This window comes from Anoplophora glabripennis, unplaced genomic scaffold (assembly GCF_000390285.2).
Source record: "Anoplophora glabripennis isolate ALB-LARVAE unplaced genomic scaffold, Agla_2.0 scaffold14, whole genome shotgun sequence".
NCBI classification, from domain to species: domain Eukaryota; kingdom Metazoa; phylum Arthropoda; class Insecta; order Coleoptera; family Cerambycidae; genus Anoplophora; species Anoplophora glabripennis.
The window spans coordinates 2,514,805-2,535,065 of record NW_019416352.1 but is presented as its reverse complement, the minus strand read 5'-3'; the positions used below and the strand labels follow the sequence as shown (position 1 = coordinate 2,535,065).

The 20,261-nt window shown below is 33.1% G+C and overlaps 2 protein-coding genes across 3 annotated transcripts in view; both read right to left on the bottom strand.

Annotated features, from left to right (window-relative positions):
• Positions 1 to 1,131, bottom strand: part of LOC108904069 (cytochrome P450 4C1-like) — a 13,460-nt gene extending 12,329 nt beyond the window's left edge. For both annotated transcript variants that reach the window (XM_018706469.2, XM_018706470.2), the window contains exon 1: positions 967 to 1,131. In XM_018706469.2, the coding sequence (XP_018561985.1) occupies positions 967 to 1,126 (160 nt within the window). In that variant the 5' untranslated portion in view covers positions 1,127 to 1,131. The remainder of the gene's footprint in view (positions 1 to 966) is intronic.
• Positions 1,132 to 11,450: 10,319 nt separating this feature from the next.
• On the bottom strand, positions 11,451 to 18,320 carry LOC108904039 (syntaxin). The gene is made up of 7 exons (XM_018706414.1): positions 18,116 to 18,320; positions 18,012 to 18,056; positions 17,812 to 17,959; positions 16,343 to 16,668; positions 13,226 to 13,363; positions 11,690 to 11,800; positions 11,451 to 11,635 (listed from the first exon to the last, which is right to left on the bottom strand). The coding sequence occupies exons 1-7, from the start codon at positions 18,146 to 18,148 to the stop codon at positions 11,567 to 11,569; spliced, it is 870 nt and encodes a 289-aa protein (XP_018561930.1). The 5' UTR covers positions 18,149 to 18,320; the 3' UTR covers positions 11,451 to 11,566.
• Between the last annotated feature and the right edge of the window lie 1,941 nt (positions 18,321 to 20,261).

Genomic DNA, 20,261 nt, shown 5'->3' with positions numbered 1-20,261 from the left:
TAAATTAGTTTTGATTATTCCCCTTTAATCATTTAATGCAGGTAGTAACTACAAAATAACAGTAAATCCAGTCCGCATTTATGACGATGTATCTCTGTAGTTGTTCGTAAAATAATTTTTTACTGCGAACTGGTTTAATTTGGGCAAAAAATTCAAGAGACATTTTTTTTTAGAATGAAACAGGCTATCGGAAATAATTTTTTAAATGGTAAAAAAATAATAAGACAAAAAATTACGTTGGAAATAAATTTTAGGGGTTGCGTTTTCCACCCCTTACAACCATGGGGTAAACCAAATAAATTACTGGCTAAGTGTCTTTTTGGTAGTAGAAAATGTCAGGTTAATTTCAATATTGTAACTTGTTTAGTGCTTGTGAAAAAAATTGTTAAACAAATTTTATGTACCCCCTTTAAGGGGCTGTATCTTAACAAGGGATGCTTCAATGAAGTTTCTTTATATGAAAGATCCTATCTTTTTTTCAATGAGGAATCACCCCTTTAAATGTTTTACACTTATTTAGTTACACCCTGTATAGTACCTATCATTTTAATATTTTTTTGGCGATTTATCATCATAAGTTGATGATTTTTGTATTACTTTATAGCAAACGTCAAATAAGACATATGTGTCCACGACTTGGAATTCACTTTTTCCTCAATATTAATTGCCTTCCTATCTTCCGTGTCTCCAGTTAATCATAATATGAAAAGATTTCCAAAATATCGTGGAGAATTAATAAATGCAATCATGGAAAACCTGGAAACGTCAGGAAATTCCTTAAGAAAAATCTACCGAATACGTGGTAGATCCAAATTCAAGCGAATAATATTTAATTCAAAAATTTTTATTAGAAATTCACTGTTACCTATCCGATATTTGACGATCTTGATCAATAACTCTGGACTTTAAAAATTTGAGTAATTTCCTCCTTAGAATAGTTAATTTGACATACGATTCTTTTTTTACCTGGAGTTTTCATCACATCGAACAGGTTTCCAACCACGGGTTTACCCTTTGGCCCAGGTATTTCCGCAATGCACCGCCAAAACCTGCTGCTCTTCACTATCCTCTTATAGATGAAAAATAGCAACGTTGCTGCTGCTATCAGTACTGGAGTAGACCACATTTTCTGTTACCAACTAACTTCACTCGTACTGATTTGAAATAATTTCTTCAATGTTTATATACCTTTGTACGAGTAGTTAACAATGGATATTATCGAAGATGCAATCTCTTTATCAATATACATTTCATTTGGAAAGAAGATTAGGTGTGATTTGAGTGTTATTTGTTTAACGAGAATTGAAGGGTGAGATCCGAAACGATAATATTTCTTTGTTACAATATAATGACGTTATACAGTCCGGGCGAATTAGTTTTTTTCAAAAATTCAAATTTTATGGGCTTAAAATTAAGTAAAAATTACACATAATAAAAGCCTAGTGTATTTGTAGAGGGCGAAAAAATAATTGCTCTTTTTTCAGTTTATCGTTTATATCTCCGAAAATGAACCTCTATTCGACATGAGGTATACTTATCGAGTTGATTCCTAAGGAAATTTGCTACAGTGGTACGCTTTTGTGTAAGCTCACAAACTTTTTTTTACATTGCAAAATTAGCGGTGAAAAAAAAATGTGCAAAATTTTCAACATTAAATAAATAGAACGAATTTGACTGAAATTAGATGAAACTACAGGAAAAGATAACTATTAGGGTGCTCAACAAATACCCGCAATCTGGACCCCCAGTTTCAAAATGGCGGCCTATTGCAAAATTATAATGTCGAAAATGCGAGCGCCTATTCTTCTGCCCAAGTCAAGATATCGAAATTCGGTAAAAAAAGGATACAAAGGTAATTACAATACCTTGCAGCTATGTGAATTTCAGATTTTTAAATTGCAAAATAAAAAGTTATTAACAAAAAAGCAAAAAAACGGTAACTAGAGTCTTTATCTAAAGTCCCTATCTGAATTTTGCCATTTTGCCACATTCAAATCACGTGCTCTACAACGTAAACCATTAATTTGAAATTTTCATCGAAGTCTAAAATATATTATACATTGAATATTATATTTATTTTACTTTTAATATTCTTTAAAAATTAAAAACGGCAAAAAAATAAGTTGATTTAAAAAAAGCATCCCGGTAGCTGCTTTCTAAAAGGCCGATTCTCACTTGCGTGCAAGGCATGTGCTCGGCACAGGCAAAGCACCTGCTCGGCAAAATATCTTAACCATTGTATCTTATGGGTTTTGAGGGGTGTAATTCACACTATACGTGCGGCGTCTCGTTAAGCGGCAGACTTTGCACGCGACGTTCTTCCGAAAGAATATTTGCAGGGCATGTGCCGTGCATGTTCCGGCAAGTGTGAATACTCTCCAGGCAGTCAACTTGCAATCATAGGGTTTTTAGTTGTGTTTCGTCAGAACAAGATGAAATTCTTATTGAATATATCAGAGAAAATGAGGTTAATTACGATTTTTCTCACAAAAAATACTCAGACAGTGTCTAGAAAAACATGATATGGAAAAAATTGGCGGGAAATTGCAACAAGGTAGGTATATTTATTAAACATGTATTGATCTATACAGATATATTAAAACAAACACAATTTCTTAACAATAAAATTTTGTAATTTAAAGAAACGTCTTTTTCTTTTTCGGGAATTTTTATTTTCCTGCCCATCTTCATCTAAGATTAGAACAATTTTTACCAAAATGGAAGTCGCAAACATTATTTCACAAAGCTAGGGAACTACTACATGCGGCATGTCTGTCGCAGTGTGAATTGTCTCTGAAAACTCGGCCCATGCCGAGTATGTGCCCTGCCATATTCCTGACCGAGAAATAGTCAAATTTCTGACATTTTCAGGTACTGAAATCTTTAAAAGTAAAACGTGTAGAACAAAAGTAAGCACAAAAATAAAATCCTTGATGTTTTGTTTATTCATTGTTACCATTTATAATAAATTTACTCAAATAAAATAATAACTAAAAAAAGCGTTTGTAAAACATGCGTTTGCTGTTATTCTAACCTCACATTTTAAGAATTATTTTCACGTACTTATAAATAAAAGTAAACAATTTTATATGTAGGACTAAGCAAGTAAATGTTATAAGAATATTTACATATGGAATTATATATAAACATAAAAAGTTAGTATTTTCGTAAATTTCAGTACCTAAAACCTTGATGGTTTGATCGTTTTTTGCACCTGTTTATTCGTTTTACTGCGGCGTCTTTGAAAATACTCAGGTGGCATGACATAACATTCCTATTATTTGATAAGCTTTAGATTATTCAGTTATTAAATGTTTGAAATTATTTGTCTTTGCGGAAAACACTATTTAAAGAATATGGTGCCCTTAAGTGTCACAATCCATTTGTTAAGCAATAATTTTGAGAAGCGAGCGCACTATGACGTCACAGCGCTCCCCTCTCCTGGTTACCGCTGAGCCACGTGAGCCGCCGCGCGGGTTACTCTGTCTTTAACGTACGTTTACTTGGTCATTTCTGTTGAGAATAATATTGAAGTTTTCATAATAACTATTGTTATATTTAATATGTATAGAAAAAAGAAGATAGAGAGATAGGAAGTTGTTGAAAATAAATAAAAGTAGATGTGACAAATACATATAAATTGCTGAACTGTTAAAAACATAATTTTGTATTTTTAAAAGATAATAAAGAGAGAATGAAGTCATTCATAGTTATTTGTAATAGAAATTTAACAATTTCTTGGTCGAATTCATTAAAAAAAAATCAGCGTATAAAGGAAGTCTTCTACTTTACAACGAGCCCAAGTTTATTACAAAATATTAAATATAACAGTCATAATACCATTTTTAAGGAAAAAAAAATATTATCTCGGCTTTTATTGGTTGGATCGAGACGCTTTTTTTAAATTAATGTTTTTTTAAGCACTATTTGATGTACTTGGTTTGAAATCTGTATATTAAAAAACCGCCGAGATAAGGACCCTAGTTTGGAACTGCAGTGTAGACTGCCTCAGCTGCCCGACGAAGACGAGGAATTCGAGACAGTGGCTGAGCGCGCGGCCCGACGCGTCGCGTCGTTAGAGCCAGAAAATGACATAATCCCCCCACAACCCCTGACGAACTAAGACTGACAATACGCAGACTTAAAAACAGAAAAGCCCCCGGACCCGACAATATACATAACACGACACTTAAACGACTACCACACAAGGGCCTCATGGCCCTACTAAACATAACAAACGCGACACTCAGACTAAGACACTTCCCTAACCGCTGGAAAACAGCAAACATAATCCTTATCACAAAACCCAACAAAGATTACACCTTCCCATCCAACTACCCGCCCATTAGCCTGCTCCCGGCTATGAGCAAAGTGGTAGAAAAAATCATCCTAACCCGTCTAAGAACCTACTCCCAAGAACTGCAAGTCATTCCAGACGAGCAGTTCGCCTTCCGACCCAATCACTCCATCGAACTCCAAATCCTTCGCCTTACCGAGCACATCACGGCGGCCTTCAGCAGGGGACAGTACACTGGTGCTGTTTTCCTGGACGTCGCAAAGGCCTACTGATGAAAATGCTCACCAACCAATATCCCATATCATTTACCAAACTCATAAAATCCTACCTACACCACCGAAAATTCCGCATCCAAATCCAAGATTCCCTTTCCACCACCCGTCCCATAGAGGCCGGTGTCCCCCAGGGCACCGTCCTGTCCCCACAGCTATACATTATTTAGAACTCCAACATATACTTATACGCCGACGACCTGACAATCACTTCCCAATCCGTAGATCCTACATATTCCGCCTCCCTCCTCCAAAAGTCCCTAGACCAACTTGAAATCTGGTGCAACAGGTGGAAAGTCAAAATTAATCCCAACAAAAGTTCGGCTATCCTTTTTACCAAACGAAAAATCCCACAAAACCTCGACAGACTGACACTATCCCAGGAACCCATCTCCTGGAATCGACAAACACGATACCTGGGCGTGACGATGGACCAGCGTCTCACGTGGAAACCGCACATCGTGGAGACGGTGGCGCGAGCGAAGACCACCAGGGCTAGGCTCTATCCCTTACTCAAAGGTGGAAACACCCTCAGTTTAAGGAATAAGCGAACGCTTATCAAGGTGGTACTTCAACCGCAGCTAACCTACGCCTCCACGGCGTGGGGTCACGCGGCAAAAAGCCACTTAAAGTCATTACAGGCTGTGGAAAACATAGCCCTCCGCACGGCCACCGACGCGCCCTGGTACGTAAGAAACACTGACATATTACGAGACTTACAATACACAAACGCTACACAGACAATAAGACAAAACGCGGAGAAACGATTTGACGTAGCCGCTAGACATGACAATCCCCTCCTCAGGCAAGCCGTTGACTACGTACCCGACGTGACCGACAAACACAAAAGACCTAGACACCAACTTTTTGACCCTGGGTGACCACCCCAATGACCCCCCCCCCTGCCCGCTAACCTTTTCTGTTTCAGAGACAGCCAGGATCAAGAAACGAAGACAACGACACACACACACACATACACACCCCCCATACCCTCCTTACCCTCCCCTCCCGCGCTAGCCTAAGGGCCACCTTAGCAAAGCGCATCCCAGGCTGCATAGCCGCACTACCCTACCCAACCATACCACACATAAACATGACACACCCCCGGGGTTTACACAGACGAGCCGGCGAAGCAAGAAGAGCGCCAGAAGAAAGGGCCCTAGCCGGCGGGGCCCAGCCAGGACAAAAGGAGGTCCCACAAAGCACCTACACCGGCCGCATTTGCGGTCGGGGTAAACGACGGATGGGACCCACCTACGAAGGCTGTCCAGGGGCCTACACGAGATGAGCCAGGAGCCAGGATAAAGAGGGATAATCCCCCTCGATCCCAAATCATTGAGGCCAATTTCTTTGTTTTTTTGTTAATAACTTTTCTATTTTGCAACTTAAAAATCGGAAATTTACACAGCCGCGAGATAATATAATTTCCTTTCGATCATTTTTACCGAATTTCGATATCTTGACTTGGGCAGAAGATATACGCGCTCGCCTTTTGGACTTTATAATTTTGCAGTAGGCGGCCATTTTGAAATTGGGGGTCCGGATTGCGGGTATTTGTTGAGCAGTTATCTTTTCCTGTAGTTTCATCTAATTTCAGTCAAATTTGTTCTTTTTATTTAAGGTGGCCGTTTTTAGGTAGGTACTGAAATCTTGAAAAGTAAAACGTGTAGAATAAAAGTAAACACAAAAATTAAATCCTTGATGTTCTGTTTATTCATTGTTGCTATTCAAATTTACTCAAATAAAATAAAACTAAAAAAGAAGCGTTTGTAATATATGCGTTTGCTGTTATCCTAACCCCGCATTTTAAGAATATATATAAAAAAGTTAGTATTTTCGTAGATTTCAGTACTTAAAACCTTGTTGGTTTGATCGCTTTTTGCATCTGTCTATTCGTTTTACTGCGTCGTCTTTGAAAATACTCAGGTGGCATGATATAACATTCCTATTATTTGATAAGCTTTAGATTATTCAGTTATTAAATGTTTGAAATTATTCGTCTTTGTGGAAAACACTATTTAAAGAATACGACGCCTTTAATGCTGAAAATTTTGAACATTTTTTTCTTCACCGCTAATTTTGCAATGTAAAAAAAAAATTGCGAGCTTACGCAAATGCTTATTCTTGTAGCAAATTTCCTCAGGAACAACATCGATATGTATACCTCATTTTCAGAGATGTAAGCGAAAAACTGAAAAAAGAGCAATTTTTTTTTCTTTTGTTATAAACAATATGACGCTCGACCTCTACAAATACACAAATTTAGGCTTTTATTCTGTGAATTTTTTACTTAATTTTAAGCCCGAGTTAGGCTCAATATTTGAAACGGACATTTGTTTGGTTTCGCTCAGATTATAATTTAAAATTATAGTTGAATATGGTCGAATTTATGCATTTTTATGATTATTTGATAAACTGTGATGAATTTTTTAATTGTGATATTTGACAGAATAAAAATACTGAACTGAAAATAACTCTGAAATTAAGAATTGCGTATGGCATGATAAATTAATTTTATATTTTGAGTTGTTTTATTGTATTTAATTGTTTGTGAAAAACTACATTACTTTGCAGTCTTTCTTTCTGCAGCCGAATGAGAAAAAGCAAAGCTGATAACACCTAAACAATTTAATATCCAGCAAATCACATTTGATTTTCTAACAATGATCAGAAACACTTCTGGTTGAATTATTTAGGATTTTTTTTAAAGACAATTCCATTTCTATAAACAACAAAAGTAATTTCCTCCTCAATTTCCAAAATCTAAACCATTTAAACTGCAAAACGGTTTAATAATAATTAAAATTACTAAAACTTATTGAGAACTCTGGAATCGTCTTCTGTGTTGATATTTCTGTTATATTGGCCTTTTTATTTTAGGTTTTCTTTTAATAATAATGCAAAGTACGACACACACTTTATTCCATTTATTCCCAACAACAAAACTTAACCTTATATTCTAACCTTATTCCCTCTCAACCACAGAACTTAGTTCTGCACTGAACATAGAACCAGGTAAGTATTCAGTCGGACCCAACCTAAAAATTTGTTTTGATTTTGCTTATTTCCAACATTCTGTAACAAAAGAAATGAATAGTTGTGCCGCAGACAGGATATCGTCTACTTATTTGTCTCGTTTTCTTGCTGTAAACAGAATTGTCAGCTAATTTTAGGTTATCATCAGTTCCACTTTAGTTTTCATTATGCAGAAGATAGTTTGTAACAGTAACAAGTGTGAATAAACATACTAAAATGATCCATCAAACAGTAACAATGAATTAATGGATGTGGTGGTAATATATGGAAACGTTAGTCTTGCTGCACATGTTTACGTACAGAATTTGCTTAAACGGAGCCAGTCGAACTCAGCGGTTTCAAAAATGTTAATTCGTATTATTATGGTAAGTCAGTAGGTGTTACACAAATATATATTCTATATTTATACTTTTTGATCACAGTTTAACTGAGAATTTGCTTCGCATCAGGGTACAAGGTAAGACACGTAAATTTTTTTATTTCAACTAATTTTTTTTTGCAAATCGTGTTAACTAGAGAAAAACAAGGTTTCTTACAAATACTATCGCGTGCGATATTAAATCAGTATATGATACCTTTGAATGTTTTTAGTTCTCTTTATCATTATCTCTATACGATGCTCCTGTGTTTATTATCCATGACAATGAATTATTTATATATACTTTAACTTTACTGACGCTTAATAATAAGTACCTACTTAAATTATAAGTGATTTTAATATTAAAAAAATTACGATATACAGATGTTGTCTGCGTGATTTTTATCTATTGGGTTTGGACAATTCCCACTGATCTTTAATCGGTATTACCACAGACAAAATAGCTGGCGATAAGCTATATTGTCTGTGGTATTACATTATGATTACTTTGGAAAAATGCTCAAAATAATTAACTAGCTTATATGATTTCTTAATTCCTTAATGCCAAAGAAAAGAATGGAAACAAATTTATTTTTGTCGAATAAATTTACTTGATAAGAACAATCTTAAAGTTCGAGACAAATAAGTTTGGGTTTATGACAGAGCTGCGTGAGGTTGAGAAAGAACGCATTCAGCGCATTTATGGGCGGAGCTCTATCTCAGACGAAAACTTATTTGTGTCGGTTTATATCTAGGTAGTTTTAGGGTCTTTTATGGTAGAATCTTTTTATTGGGATAATTTGTTATTAAATTCTTTTAAGATGATTTGAGAAATGATCTCTTTCAGTTATTAAAATTATTTAAAAATACCTTAAATATTAATTAATTATATGTTTTAGTTACTAAGGCAGTTGATATTTACCAGTTTACCAAAATTTCATTTTACTGGACTGATATAAAGTTTTTTTAATACGAAAGATAAAATTAGAACATAATTTTCATAAACAAAATTTGACCTATTTATGAAAATTTTTTTATAATCATTTCTCAATACTTGAATAAAATATGCCAAGAGCTTTGATTGGCCCAAATTATAAATCTAATAATACACATTTAATATAGTTACCTACCCTTCAGTTAACTAACATACATTTATTTGTATAGGCATATACAGGCTGTTACAAATTCGCTTCTCACTACAGGGATCTCGGAAACGGTAAGAGATACGAAGTAGCTTAAATAGGGGCAAAGTTGCGTAATCAGGGAACCAACATTATGCCTCTAAAAAATCTGGCTGACATGATTAGTTTTTGAAATATTTGAAAAAACCGAAATTTTGGATATCCGTTTTTGTTTCATTTCAGCCTTGTTTGAGGTGATATTGAAAAAAGAACTCATGGCAACTTTTTGCCCTCTATCGAATGGAATAATCAATTTTTATATACAGGTATGGCCAGAAGTACGGAATAAAATTCATATCTTTTAAATGAGTTAATTTTTTTTAAAACCCCGAAACACGTTAACTGATTTAGATTTTTTCCCATCTTTCCGTTATATAATAATTAATTTTTCTTCAACCCCCTAACCCTATCCCTACTTTTTTTTCAAATGGAAACATAAGGCATGAGGGGGCTCGTTGAAAAGCTTATAGAAAACCGAATCCAGCCATACCAAATAAACAAGTTTTATTTTTTTAATAGCAAGTTTTTTTTTTTTCATTTAGAAATTGAAACAACTAGATAATTTGCAAAAATAAACTCAATGTCGCAAATGCTGAAAATGTCCTCTATTCACTATTTGGCATTCTCCAAGACGGTAGTAAAAGCTGTCCACAGCATTCTGAATGACTTCAGCTGGTAAATTATGCATCTCTGCCCTAATCTTGTTTTTTAAATTCTCAATATTATCCAGTCTGTCCTGGTAGACTCTTTCTTTCAAATATCCCCAAAGAAAATAATCTAGGGGTATTAAGTCGGGTGATCTTGGCAGCCATTCAACTGTACCCCGTCTACCAATCCAGCGATTTGGAAACATTTCATCTAAGTATCTTCGAACATCAATACCAAAATGTGGGGGAGCGCCATCTTGTTGGAACCAAATTCTTTCATTCGGTATATCTGGATCAATTTCATTAGGGAAAATCACAGCTAGAGCAGGTACCAGGTCAAATGTTAGGAAATCCAGGTAGCGTGCAGTAGTAAGATTTTCTTCAAAAAAAAATGGGCCCAACATTCTGTTGTTGATGATACCTGCCCATACATTAACTTTTTGTGGATGCTGCGTATGCGATTCGCATGTCCAGTGTGGATTTTCCTGGGACCAAAAGCGATAGTTGTGCCTGTTAACCACTCCATTTAAATAAAACGTAGCTTCATCCGAAAAAAGTACGTCTCGTTGAAAACCATTATTGTCGTCACACCGTCTCATCATTTCCTCACAAAATTGTAATCGCTCATCATAATCGTCTTCCAAAAGCTCTTGGACAAGACATACCTTATAAGGGTGGTATTTCTCTTGTTTCAGAAACATTCGAATTGCAGTTCGAGAAGCATCGTGATTGCGGGCCAATGAAACAGTTGAAGTATGAGAATTTTCAACAAGTTCTAATGCAATGTCTAATTTCTTTTCTTCATTCAAAGCACGTGCCCGTCCAGTTTTGGGCAAGGTCTGTACTATATCGTGTTCCTCAAATTTGTGAAATATTTTACTAACTGTCATTATTAGCTACCTATGTAGGTATTTGATGATATAATAATTATCTATTAAATTACGTTAAATTTAGTTTTACTTTGTTTTTTTTGTAAGGAAGTAGTTTTTATTTACTTTAAATTAATACCTGCATTGTCCTTATCGCTCACACTGACATCAAACACTACCCGCGTACTATGCTAAGCGTACATTAACCGTGAACTCAAAGATTGAAACTACAAGTAGCTTTAAGCGGGCCCTCAGTTCCCTCCTAAATCACGTTATTTTAAACGTCTAGCATGGAGGGGGAACTAGAGCATTTAACTAAACTCGGCATTAAATTTCTAGCACCCTGTATGCAATTAAGCCACTTTGAAAGTATGGTTGGGAAGCTTAGGGGTCTAGCTATCCCCCCTATAAATATTGTTGCTTTATCTTTCTTACTATAAAATACACATGGTTTGAAGCTAGTCACTGTTTCTCTCCATTTCTTTGAAAAAAATTAAGTATCTCGAAAACGGTTAATTTTAGAAATAGGGAAACTTCATAAAAGTCCACCTAAAATAACACGTAGAATCCAAAATTGCAATAATATATACGGTGTTCCATTTAAAATAAGCAAGTTGATGGCGACTTCCGCTATAACGTGGACGCCATTATTTTAGTTCAGAAGGGCATGCCCGAAAACCCAGTATCCCAAATTTTCAATATTCAAATCGAAGTAGTCTCTGAATTAATTCTAATGGGCCGTCAACGTGAGACACTCTGAATAAGGAGGCATGAAATATAAAGCAAGAAATATTTATGGAAAAAATTTTATTGTAAAAATTAGTCAGACAGAATATGTATTATCTTACAAAGTACAAAAGCTATTGAAATAGTTTTATGTCACAAAATATAAAATCAGGACTGCGATTAATTGAACAATAATATTAATATTATAGCAACTAGCACTGTAATCGCGATCGCCAAATAGATTTTGCACTGAAACAAAAACATGTTAAAATAAGTACCGACATGATTGTGTTTAATTTTTACCTTCAGAGATTTGATCCTTTTCTTTTTCGCGTTACTCAACACCTTTGGTACTCTCCCCACGTAGTTCTGAGCTGCCTGGGCTTGGTATTCCACCCTGTCTATCAAATCTTGCTAAAAACAATTTTTGTAATCAACGTGTTAAAAAGATTTGTATATAAGATATTCTTAACTTTTTGCAGTTGTGCAAATACTAGCAAATTAAAAAACAAATAATTCATATCAAAACTTGTGGTAGTTATTACCTACTAATTTTAAGTATTCGAATATATTCAATATATTCACTTTTGTCTATAAAAATACTACTACAAAGTTATCCGTTTCTGAATGATAAAATAAATGGTTTGTGCATGGAATTTAATTTTCAAGTTAATAAAGGAAATATTATTATTACTATTATTTAACTAATTAAAGGCACTATTAGAAGTTTATTTATTTTTTTTGCTCAATGTAAAAACAAAAGTTGTAACAACTCACACCAAAATTAGTAATTATTTTGAAAAAAAAAGACGACACTCGTCTAGTTACAAAATATTTTTCGTCTACAGATTATTTTAATAAGAAACTTTAACTTAATAAATAGATAATATTATTTCATAAAAAAATATATTCTCGGTACCTATACAGGGTGTTACTTTGAATGGAGATCATATTTACATGGAAATTTCCTTTGACCTTTAGAACCATACATCACAAGTCTTTGTATTGAAAACTTGTGTAAAATTTTGAAAATTTTTTTAACCTTCATTTCATAATTTTCATACCCCGCCACTGGACTGGCTAGTGTAACCTCAAACCGCGCGCGCTAGCAACTAGTGCACGCCCAATGAGTCATTAAGTAAATTTTCAAAAACGTTCTTATATTGTATACACAAAGTATTACTCATGATTAGATGATCCTGAAAATTTCAACTCAATCCGTTGAGGGGTTTTCTAACTATATGATTTTTAAAATGGGAATATTTGTCTCAGCCGTGGCAATGCAATGACGTCACCGCATGGGACGGACAGCCGGCTTGGCGCTACTTCCAGATCAGTCTCTGCATCTACAGAATGTTTCAGCCTTTGTGCATATTAAATTTAAAAAATGGAAGCAAATTTCGTAAAAGTAAATTCTTCTAATTTGCCAGAAGTAGGTTTGTTAATGGATTTTTCTAATAAAAACCACAACTTTATCAGTGTTGAGAAGAGAGGAGTGATTTGGACTATTACCTATAAAAAATAACCAACCAACCCACTTCAAGCCCCCTCCCCCCCTCCCTTAAAGTTACGCCCTGTATATCAATTTTATGGATGTCAACGTTTACTTCTAATTTTTTTATGCATACGTGCAGAAATTATATTAGTTTCAGATCAATTGATATGAATTCTTCCATGAAATTCTGATTACTGTCACATCATCGCGCACATTACTCTCACATTGAGTCAATTATCTTTCAAAAAGTTCCACAACTAATGTTAAATTATTTTATCCAAAGTAAAAGTAGATACTTTGTTTCTAAAAGTCAATTTAATAACTTTCAAGATAAACCAATATACCTGTGTATCCACCAGAATTGCCATTTGCAAAAATAAATCCCTAACTTCCACAAGCATCCTCTCTATTTTCAGTAATTGCTGGTGTCTTTCTTCTATGTCCGCAAGCACCCGCTTCGCTTCTGCGGTCTCTGCAATAATCTGAAGAAAGGAATTTGTTAAGAACGGAAATTGAAGTCCCGTTTCATCTAACAAAGTACTACAATATTCATATAGATGTCGCTACAGGAAATACATTTATAGTAAAAATAGTACGATTATTTCATTCATTCAAATTCCGGCACCTAAAAAAAAAACAAGAAAATGCCAGGTGCACGCACACGTGCATGATAATGAGTTGTCCGGCCTATACGTCCATCCCACTCCCTTGCTATCTCATAAAAAGAGAATGGTAATAAAATAATAAAAACTCCAATTTGCGGCCGGTTTTTTGTTCTGAAAATATTTCTATTTTCTATCTTCTACATATGTACATATTTACAAAAAAGGAGGATGGCAAGTGGTTGTACAAATTTATAACATTTGCAACCAACTAAAAGTTTTATTTCATATTATTTTCTACATTTTAGTACTTATATGGATTCGGACAAGAGTAGGTGCGAATGTAGTTATTTCTGGTATGGATCTTTGAGCTGTTATCTTTTATTGTTGCGTTGTGGCTGCGAAATATTTTATTTGTGGAGTTTACTATTTTTTAAATGAAGGAAAAAATATTAACAAAGTATTACAATTTGCTGGGCATAGTTGTACTAAATTAGTACAACTAAAGTACGTAAGTAAGTATTAGTACTAAATTCAAGTAAATAATAGGTATTAAAATAAATGTAGGTATTGTATTTGATTATTTGAAAATAAAAATTACATATGCGACAATAGACTTTCCGCTTACTTAGCCGTAATATAAAATATGACATATTGTTGTTGCAATGCACATACAGGCTGTTCCAATTGTGACAAGGTTTATAATTATTTTCAGTTATAGTTGTATAGGGCAAAATTTTCAGGTCAAAAACAAGATATTCTGAATGTTTAATTCGGTCTGAAAATAATGAATAATGGAAATAATAATAAAATGTGAATCCGAGCAAATAACTTTTTTCGGATCACTACTACAGGCAGTTATATTAAACTTTATCGCACTATTGTGGCACCCTATATATGACTAGATATATCATGATGGTAAATCAAAAGCATAATAGGTAAAAATTTATATTTATCTATGTTTATAACACATATTATTTGGTAAAATTCTTTTCTTACTTTCAGATAGAGAGACAGTTAATATAACCGGGAGAATATAATATGTTATTTCGTAATATACCTATAGTGGTGAAAACAACCCGCTCTATGTAGAACAAATTAAGAAAGATGAAGAATTATGGAAAAAATCAATGGCAACAAATTTGGAACAATTTTATAAAAATTGTATACTACCAGAAATAATATAAAAAAATATTCCACAAGGAAAAAGATGTGTGGATCCACAATATATTATAGAAGCTCAAATTAATAAAAAGAAATTTTATTTTATGATTTTTTAAATTTTTTCCTGTTCTACTGTACCTATTATATTTATTTCTTTATTACTTTCGTTTATTTACATATTTATTAAACTACACTGTTCCACAGAATTTCTGTTTATATTGGAGGTATTAAAGTACCTACAACTATTTTTTCAAGTGAAGTGAACTGAATACCTATTTCTCATAAAAAAAATTTAGTCTCAAATCGTTCTTTTGTACATAATTCTTTACACAATTTTTGGACAAAATAAGTATATCGTAGATATTTTTTATATTTTCTCATTATTATGTATATTCACAATTAAAATTCTATTTATATTAATATGCGATTTTTTTTATCAAGAATTACTTAATATTAATTATTAAAAATATATTTTTTTCATTTCTGTTTATACCAAAGTAAGCCGCTTTATTCACAAATCGTAATTATAACATAACTTTCCGTTATGAACAACTTTTCTTATTAACATTTTTTTATATTATCAAAAACAAAAGCAGTTTATTTTTCAACGTTATTAATTTTGTTAAATTTCTGATCACCCTGTATATATATAAATTACAGTTTTTCATGACAACCATATTCAATTAAAAAACAAAATATTTTTGGTCACGAATTACTTTTTCTAGTAGAATTGAAAATAAAAATGTTTTCCCTCTTATCCACTAACCGTAGATACTAATATAGGTATATTAAATTATGGTTTTAAATAAACTAAAAATTGTTTATATTTCATATTTTCTAAAATTATATAATAGTATGGACTTGCACTGTTACTTATATACTTTTATAAAATAATATATCTAAAATGATCATGACATTCTTTAAATATTTACGTATTAATTAACAGAAACCATGACTACCAATTCAGATTCAGGTTATAGCAAATTAACCACAATACAACAGCTGTTCGTTAAAAATAACCCGAGTCCATTCAAAAATAAATGTTTACTAATGCGACATCTATTACAAATCAAGCGAATTAAATGACAGATATAATGCTATTCATGAATGAATATTTTTTAATAATTTTATTCCAATATAACTTTTTAAATAATAAAGTGTTGAACAAACTATGAAATAAAGTCTAATCAGTTTATTTATTAAAAGACAACTATATAAAAATTTGCATAATTCTATAATACTATGAAGAAATAATCGTTTATTTGTAAAAGTCCAAAAAAACCTTCATATTTAGAAATTAATTTCTCACGAATTATTTACCTATCCCAATTAATTTTTGCTTTACTGTCTTCATTTATACTTTGCCAAATGTGATATGAAATTTTACTACTTTCTTCCATTGCTTTAAAAAGATATATTGGAATAAAAAAGGGCTGTTTTCTACCATTTTTCGGTATAATTTAGGCAACCAGAGATGCATCAGTTTCCATCCTTAAGAAAAAATTGTCTTCATCGTTGATATAGAAAGTAAATTTGCTATTTACAACACCTACACGTCAGTTTGGTTGCATAACCGTGTAACAATATCATCAAGAAATTATCATTATATTTTGAGATTTAGCAATTTAGATGTTTCTGATGATGCGTTTTAATTGGTTTTAATGAATATGTACAATGACAAGATCCAACACTTACATTATCTGTGAACAACTGGATATCCGTATTATTCTCTAAAAGCGATACCAGCTCCTCGTCAGTAACCCGAACTCCTTTAGCTCGAAGTTGCGCCTCCAAGTGGGACTTCTGGATATTCCTAAAGTTCTCCAACTCGGAACTGTTTTGTCTGAATATTTTCTGGTACCTAGTTTTCAACGTATTATATTGTATGGATCTTATCCTGCCTTCGGCAGATTCGACGTTTATATTCCTCAGTTCTTCCTCCATTTCTTTAAATTTCGGGTTGATTTTGTGGCATATGCTCGTGTTGTTTTGAAACAGGCTTTCTATTTTTTCCCCCAAATCTATAACGATCCAGAGTAATGACGAGATATATCTAGGTATGTGTCCGAATGATAATAATATATGTATAAAGGCCGCCTATTCCTTGCAATGTGAAGAAGAAAATCCTAAGCTTTATGTATGTAAACCAGTTGATTTTTTTTAATCTGAAACTTGCAAATATCTCGGGAAATAAACACTACGAAAAAAAATGTCCATAATCAAAATTTAATCACACCACATAAGGAATATATTAGTGTTAAAATTAGTCCCTCTCCGCCCCCCTTGTAGGTGAGAGGGGGGATAACTTTGAAATCTTATATAGGAACCTCTATTTTTTATTGCAGATTCGAATTCAATGGCTAAATGTACGTAGGATTTGTTTAAAGTATACTTTTAGATTCATGATAGATGGCGCTATAGTCGACGAAATTAAATTTTTTCAATTTCTCCTACTACACTAATAAATAATGCGTACGCCAATGTCCCGCGGCTCAGTTCTGACAGCCATACTCATAAGTTGTCGGAATGCTTGATTAAATAAGCTTTCAAATGTATTTTTTGTAATTATACAATTAACCACCCTGTAAACAATCTTCCCCCCCCATTTTTATGACTGTGGAAACTGTTATTGTACATAATATTTAGCATCTATAGTAATAAATTCAGCTTGCCGAAACAAAAAGTCGCGTCCAACTCTTTATTTCCTGGACTATTATTTTCCGAGATATAAGCGAAAAACTGAACTTTTTTCTTTTGTTATAAACGATATGACGCTCGACCTCTACAAATACACTTAGGCTTTTATTCTGTGTATTTTTTTACTTAATTTTAAGCCCATAAAATTCGATTTAGGCCCGATTTTTGAAACAGGCATGTGTTTGGTCTAATTTACACGGATTATAAATCAATTAGGAAATAAAATAAAATTTAATCCTTAACTCCTTTTAACGCCACGCCTATGTTTACTAAATACGCGGGCCATTAAAACGTCACGGTAACCACAAGGTAATCGGACATTGTTCGTGTAATATCCTTGGCACATCTCGCATAAATACTTAGTTTATAATTTAGTGGTATCTAATCATTATTGATTATGATTTTTTCACAGTAAGTAGGCACAATACCAAATTAATAAGCGATAATGGCGTCAACTTTTTACCCACCTTTCTGGCTAATGCTTAAGTCGTCCAGTTTGCCGATGTACTGCCGGATGGCCACGACATTTTGTTCTACGGTCCCGATCCACTGTCCCAGCACTTCGGCCCTTTCGAATGTTTTTTTCAGGTCGCCTCCAAGCGCCGGGTTGGTGTCCTGAAACAGTTCGATTTCGGAGACATGTCTATTTATTTAAACCATTCCTCACCTCGTCGACGTCAATGGATACATCGTTGGTTTTCTTATCTTGCACCTAAGGGCAATTTGAACATTTAAATGTTAATTGTAAGTGTAATAAATTCGATAAATTACCTTTCGTAGTTCACCTAACCTATCTTTTGCCATCTTATGAAGTAGGTACTAGGTGTTTTGTTTGTTTTCCTTATCTGTAAATATGACGCATTCCGCTCGGCGAGTATTAAACTAACGGTTTCGCGTTACTTTTATTACTAGACATTATTAACATTACGATATAGATTGTGTAGATTGTGGATATTGGAGTCAAACTCATGGTATAAGGATAAGCAGTACTATGTATATTCAACCACAGATTCAGCGTTGTTATACTTGATACCTGCACTTTCGTAAAGTTACCAGTGGCGGCGGCGTAGGTATTTCTTATTCACAGAAGATGATGTACGTAATTATGAAATATGAATACATTTTTCAATGTAATTCTAAGTCAGTCATGTTATTTGTCGAAAACGATAAAAATCACTCTTATCACTTAATTTGCGAAGAAAACGTTTCGGAGAAACCATAGATAACATGACTGAAATTTTGTGTTCGGGGATTATCAGATGTGCTCTGTTTAATGAAATAATTCAAAATTTTTGTTTATCAGTTTAAACGTTATTTGCGGTAAAAATTTGAGAAAACCTCAAAATTTTTTTTTCCATTTTAATCATGATTATGAAGTGTTTAAGCTCAAAGCTAAAGCTTTAATTTTTTTTCAAAAGTTTGACTGTTTGAAACAAAGAAACGGTTCGCTAGATCGAGATGAAACTTCACAGGGTTCTTCTGGGTATATCAAACTGTAAAAGTCATGCATGCCTAACATTAGTCATTTCGCGTCAAATTACGATTTTTTCCTGTTTTTTAAAATTCGTGTAAAATATAAAACAAATGTTTTTTCCAAAAAGTTACGGCAGCATGTTATAGCAAATTTACTCCAGTTTTCGAAACTGCCCTTCAATTCTCTATACGACCACTTGTCGCCAAGATATCGATAATTGAAGACAAAAGGATCCTTTTCCATTAAAAGTCCGATATTTCGATGAAAAATGGTCGTATCGAAATTAAAAAATAAAAGCAAATTGAAGCTGAATAAACAAGCTATCTGTTTCATCAGCTGAAAAAAATGTTTCCAAGTCCGTGGTAAAATTTTGTTGTGCTATTTCTTATAATTGTATGATCACCGTAGCTCCTAAAAAATTTCGACCGAAAGATCTAAAAACTAGAATATTGGTTGTTTTTTTTTAATTCCTCCTAAATTCCACCTGAATACAGTCTGTCAAAAATCACGGAAGAATTTCGGAAATACTTTTGACCCTTTAATTTTTTACATTAGTTTATTATTGTACTATCGACAAGTTAGAATAAAAATAAGTCAAAAATGTACTTCCCTGTACCTAAATCTAACCGGTTTTCGAGATAATTGACTTTTCATACAAATGTTGACAGAGACAAACGCTTGGAAAATTCCTTATATCTTTCTTCATTCAGGAAACTTTCACTTGCTTTTGACAACACTCAAACATACGATGCACTACCTCCTATTAGCAAAATTACCTGAAGAAAATTATACTAAATTGGACGCGAATGAACTCGGCCAGCTACATACAATAACGTTCTTTGTAGAACATTGAAATATGTTTTATTATTATTTTTTTATTCATAATTACATTAATAAAATGTGTTGCTTCGCGTTTGTTGGATCTTTTAAATAATGAGGGAATATTTGTATAAAAAATAATAATAAGATTTCCTTCCAGTGGGATGATATTATCAGTAACTGTAATTACAATAAAGAGCAAATAAGTAGATACCTATCCTTTCATTAAGAGAACAATGAAATGTAAAGTAACCAAAAATTTTAAATTATATCTTTTCAACTTCATTCCAAATCTCATAAAATTATCTGATAATGCATTTATTAGTTATTTGAAATTATTTATGTTTGCTATTCTTTAAAAACTATAACGATAATTTTAAAAATTCGTGAAAAATTCTAAGACAGCCAACCGAAATAATCTTATTAATTATTCTGTTTCATTGAAATACAATTAATAATTCTGATTCATAATGCAAAAAAATACAGGTTGTTTCATTTGAATTTAAAGAGCTTTGTCGGTTTTAAGGTTTCAAAATGTAACATAAAAAATGGGATACTTAGTATAATTTCCTTCAGGTAATTTTGATAGTAAATGGTAGTGCATATTATGTTCTTTATGTATAC

What these genes read in the sequence shown, in the direction of transcription:
- LOC108904039 (XM_018706414.1), bottom strand. Translation starts at nt 18,148, where the DNA reads ATGGCAAAAGATAGGTTAGGTGAACTACGAAAG. An exon ending in TATCCATTGACGTCGACGAG is followed by an intron (nt 17,960 to 18,011) that starts GTGAGGAATGGT and finishes GAACTGTTTCAG; the next exon opens with GACACCAACCCGGCGCTTGG. An exon ending in CAATTCTGGTGGATACACAG is followed by an intron (nt 11,801 to 13,225) that starts GTATATTGGTTT and finishes AATTGTTTTTAG; the next exon opens with CAAGATTTGATAGACAGGGT.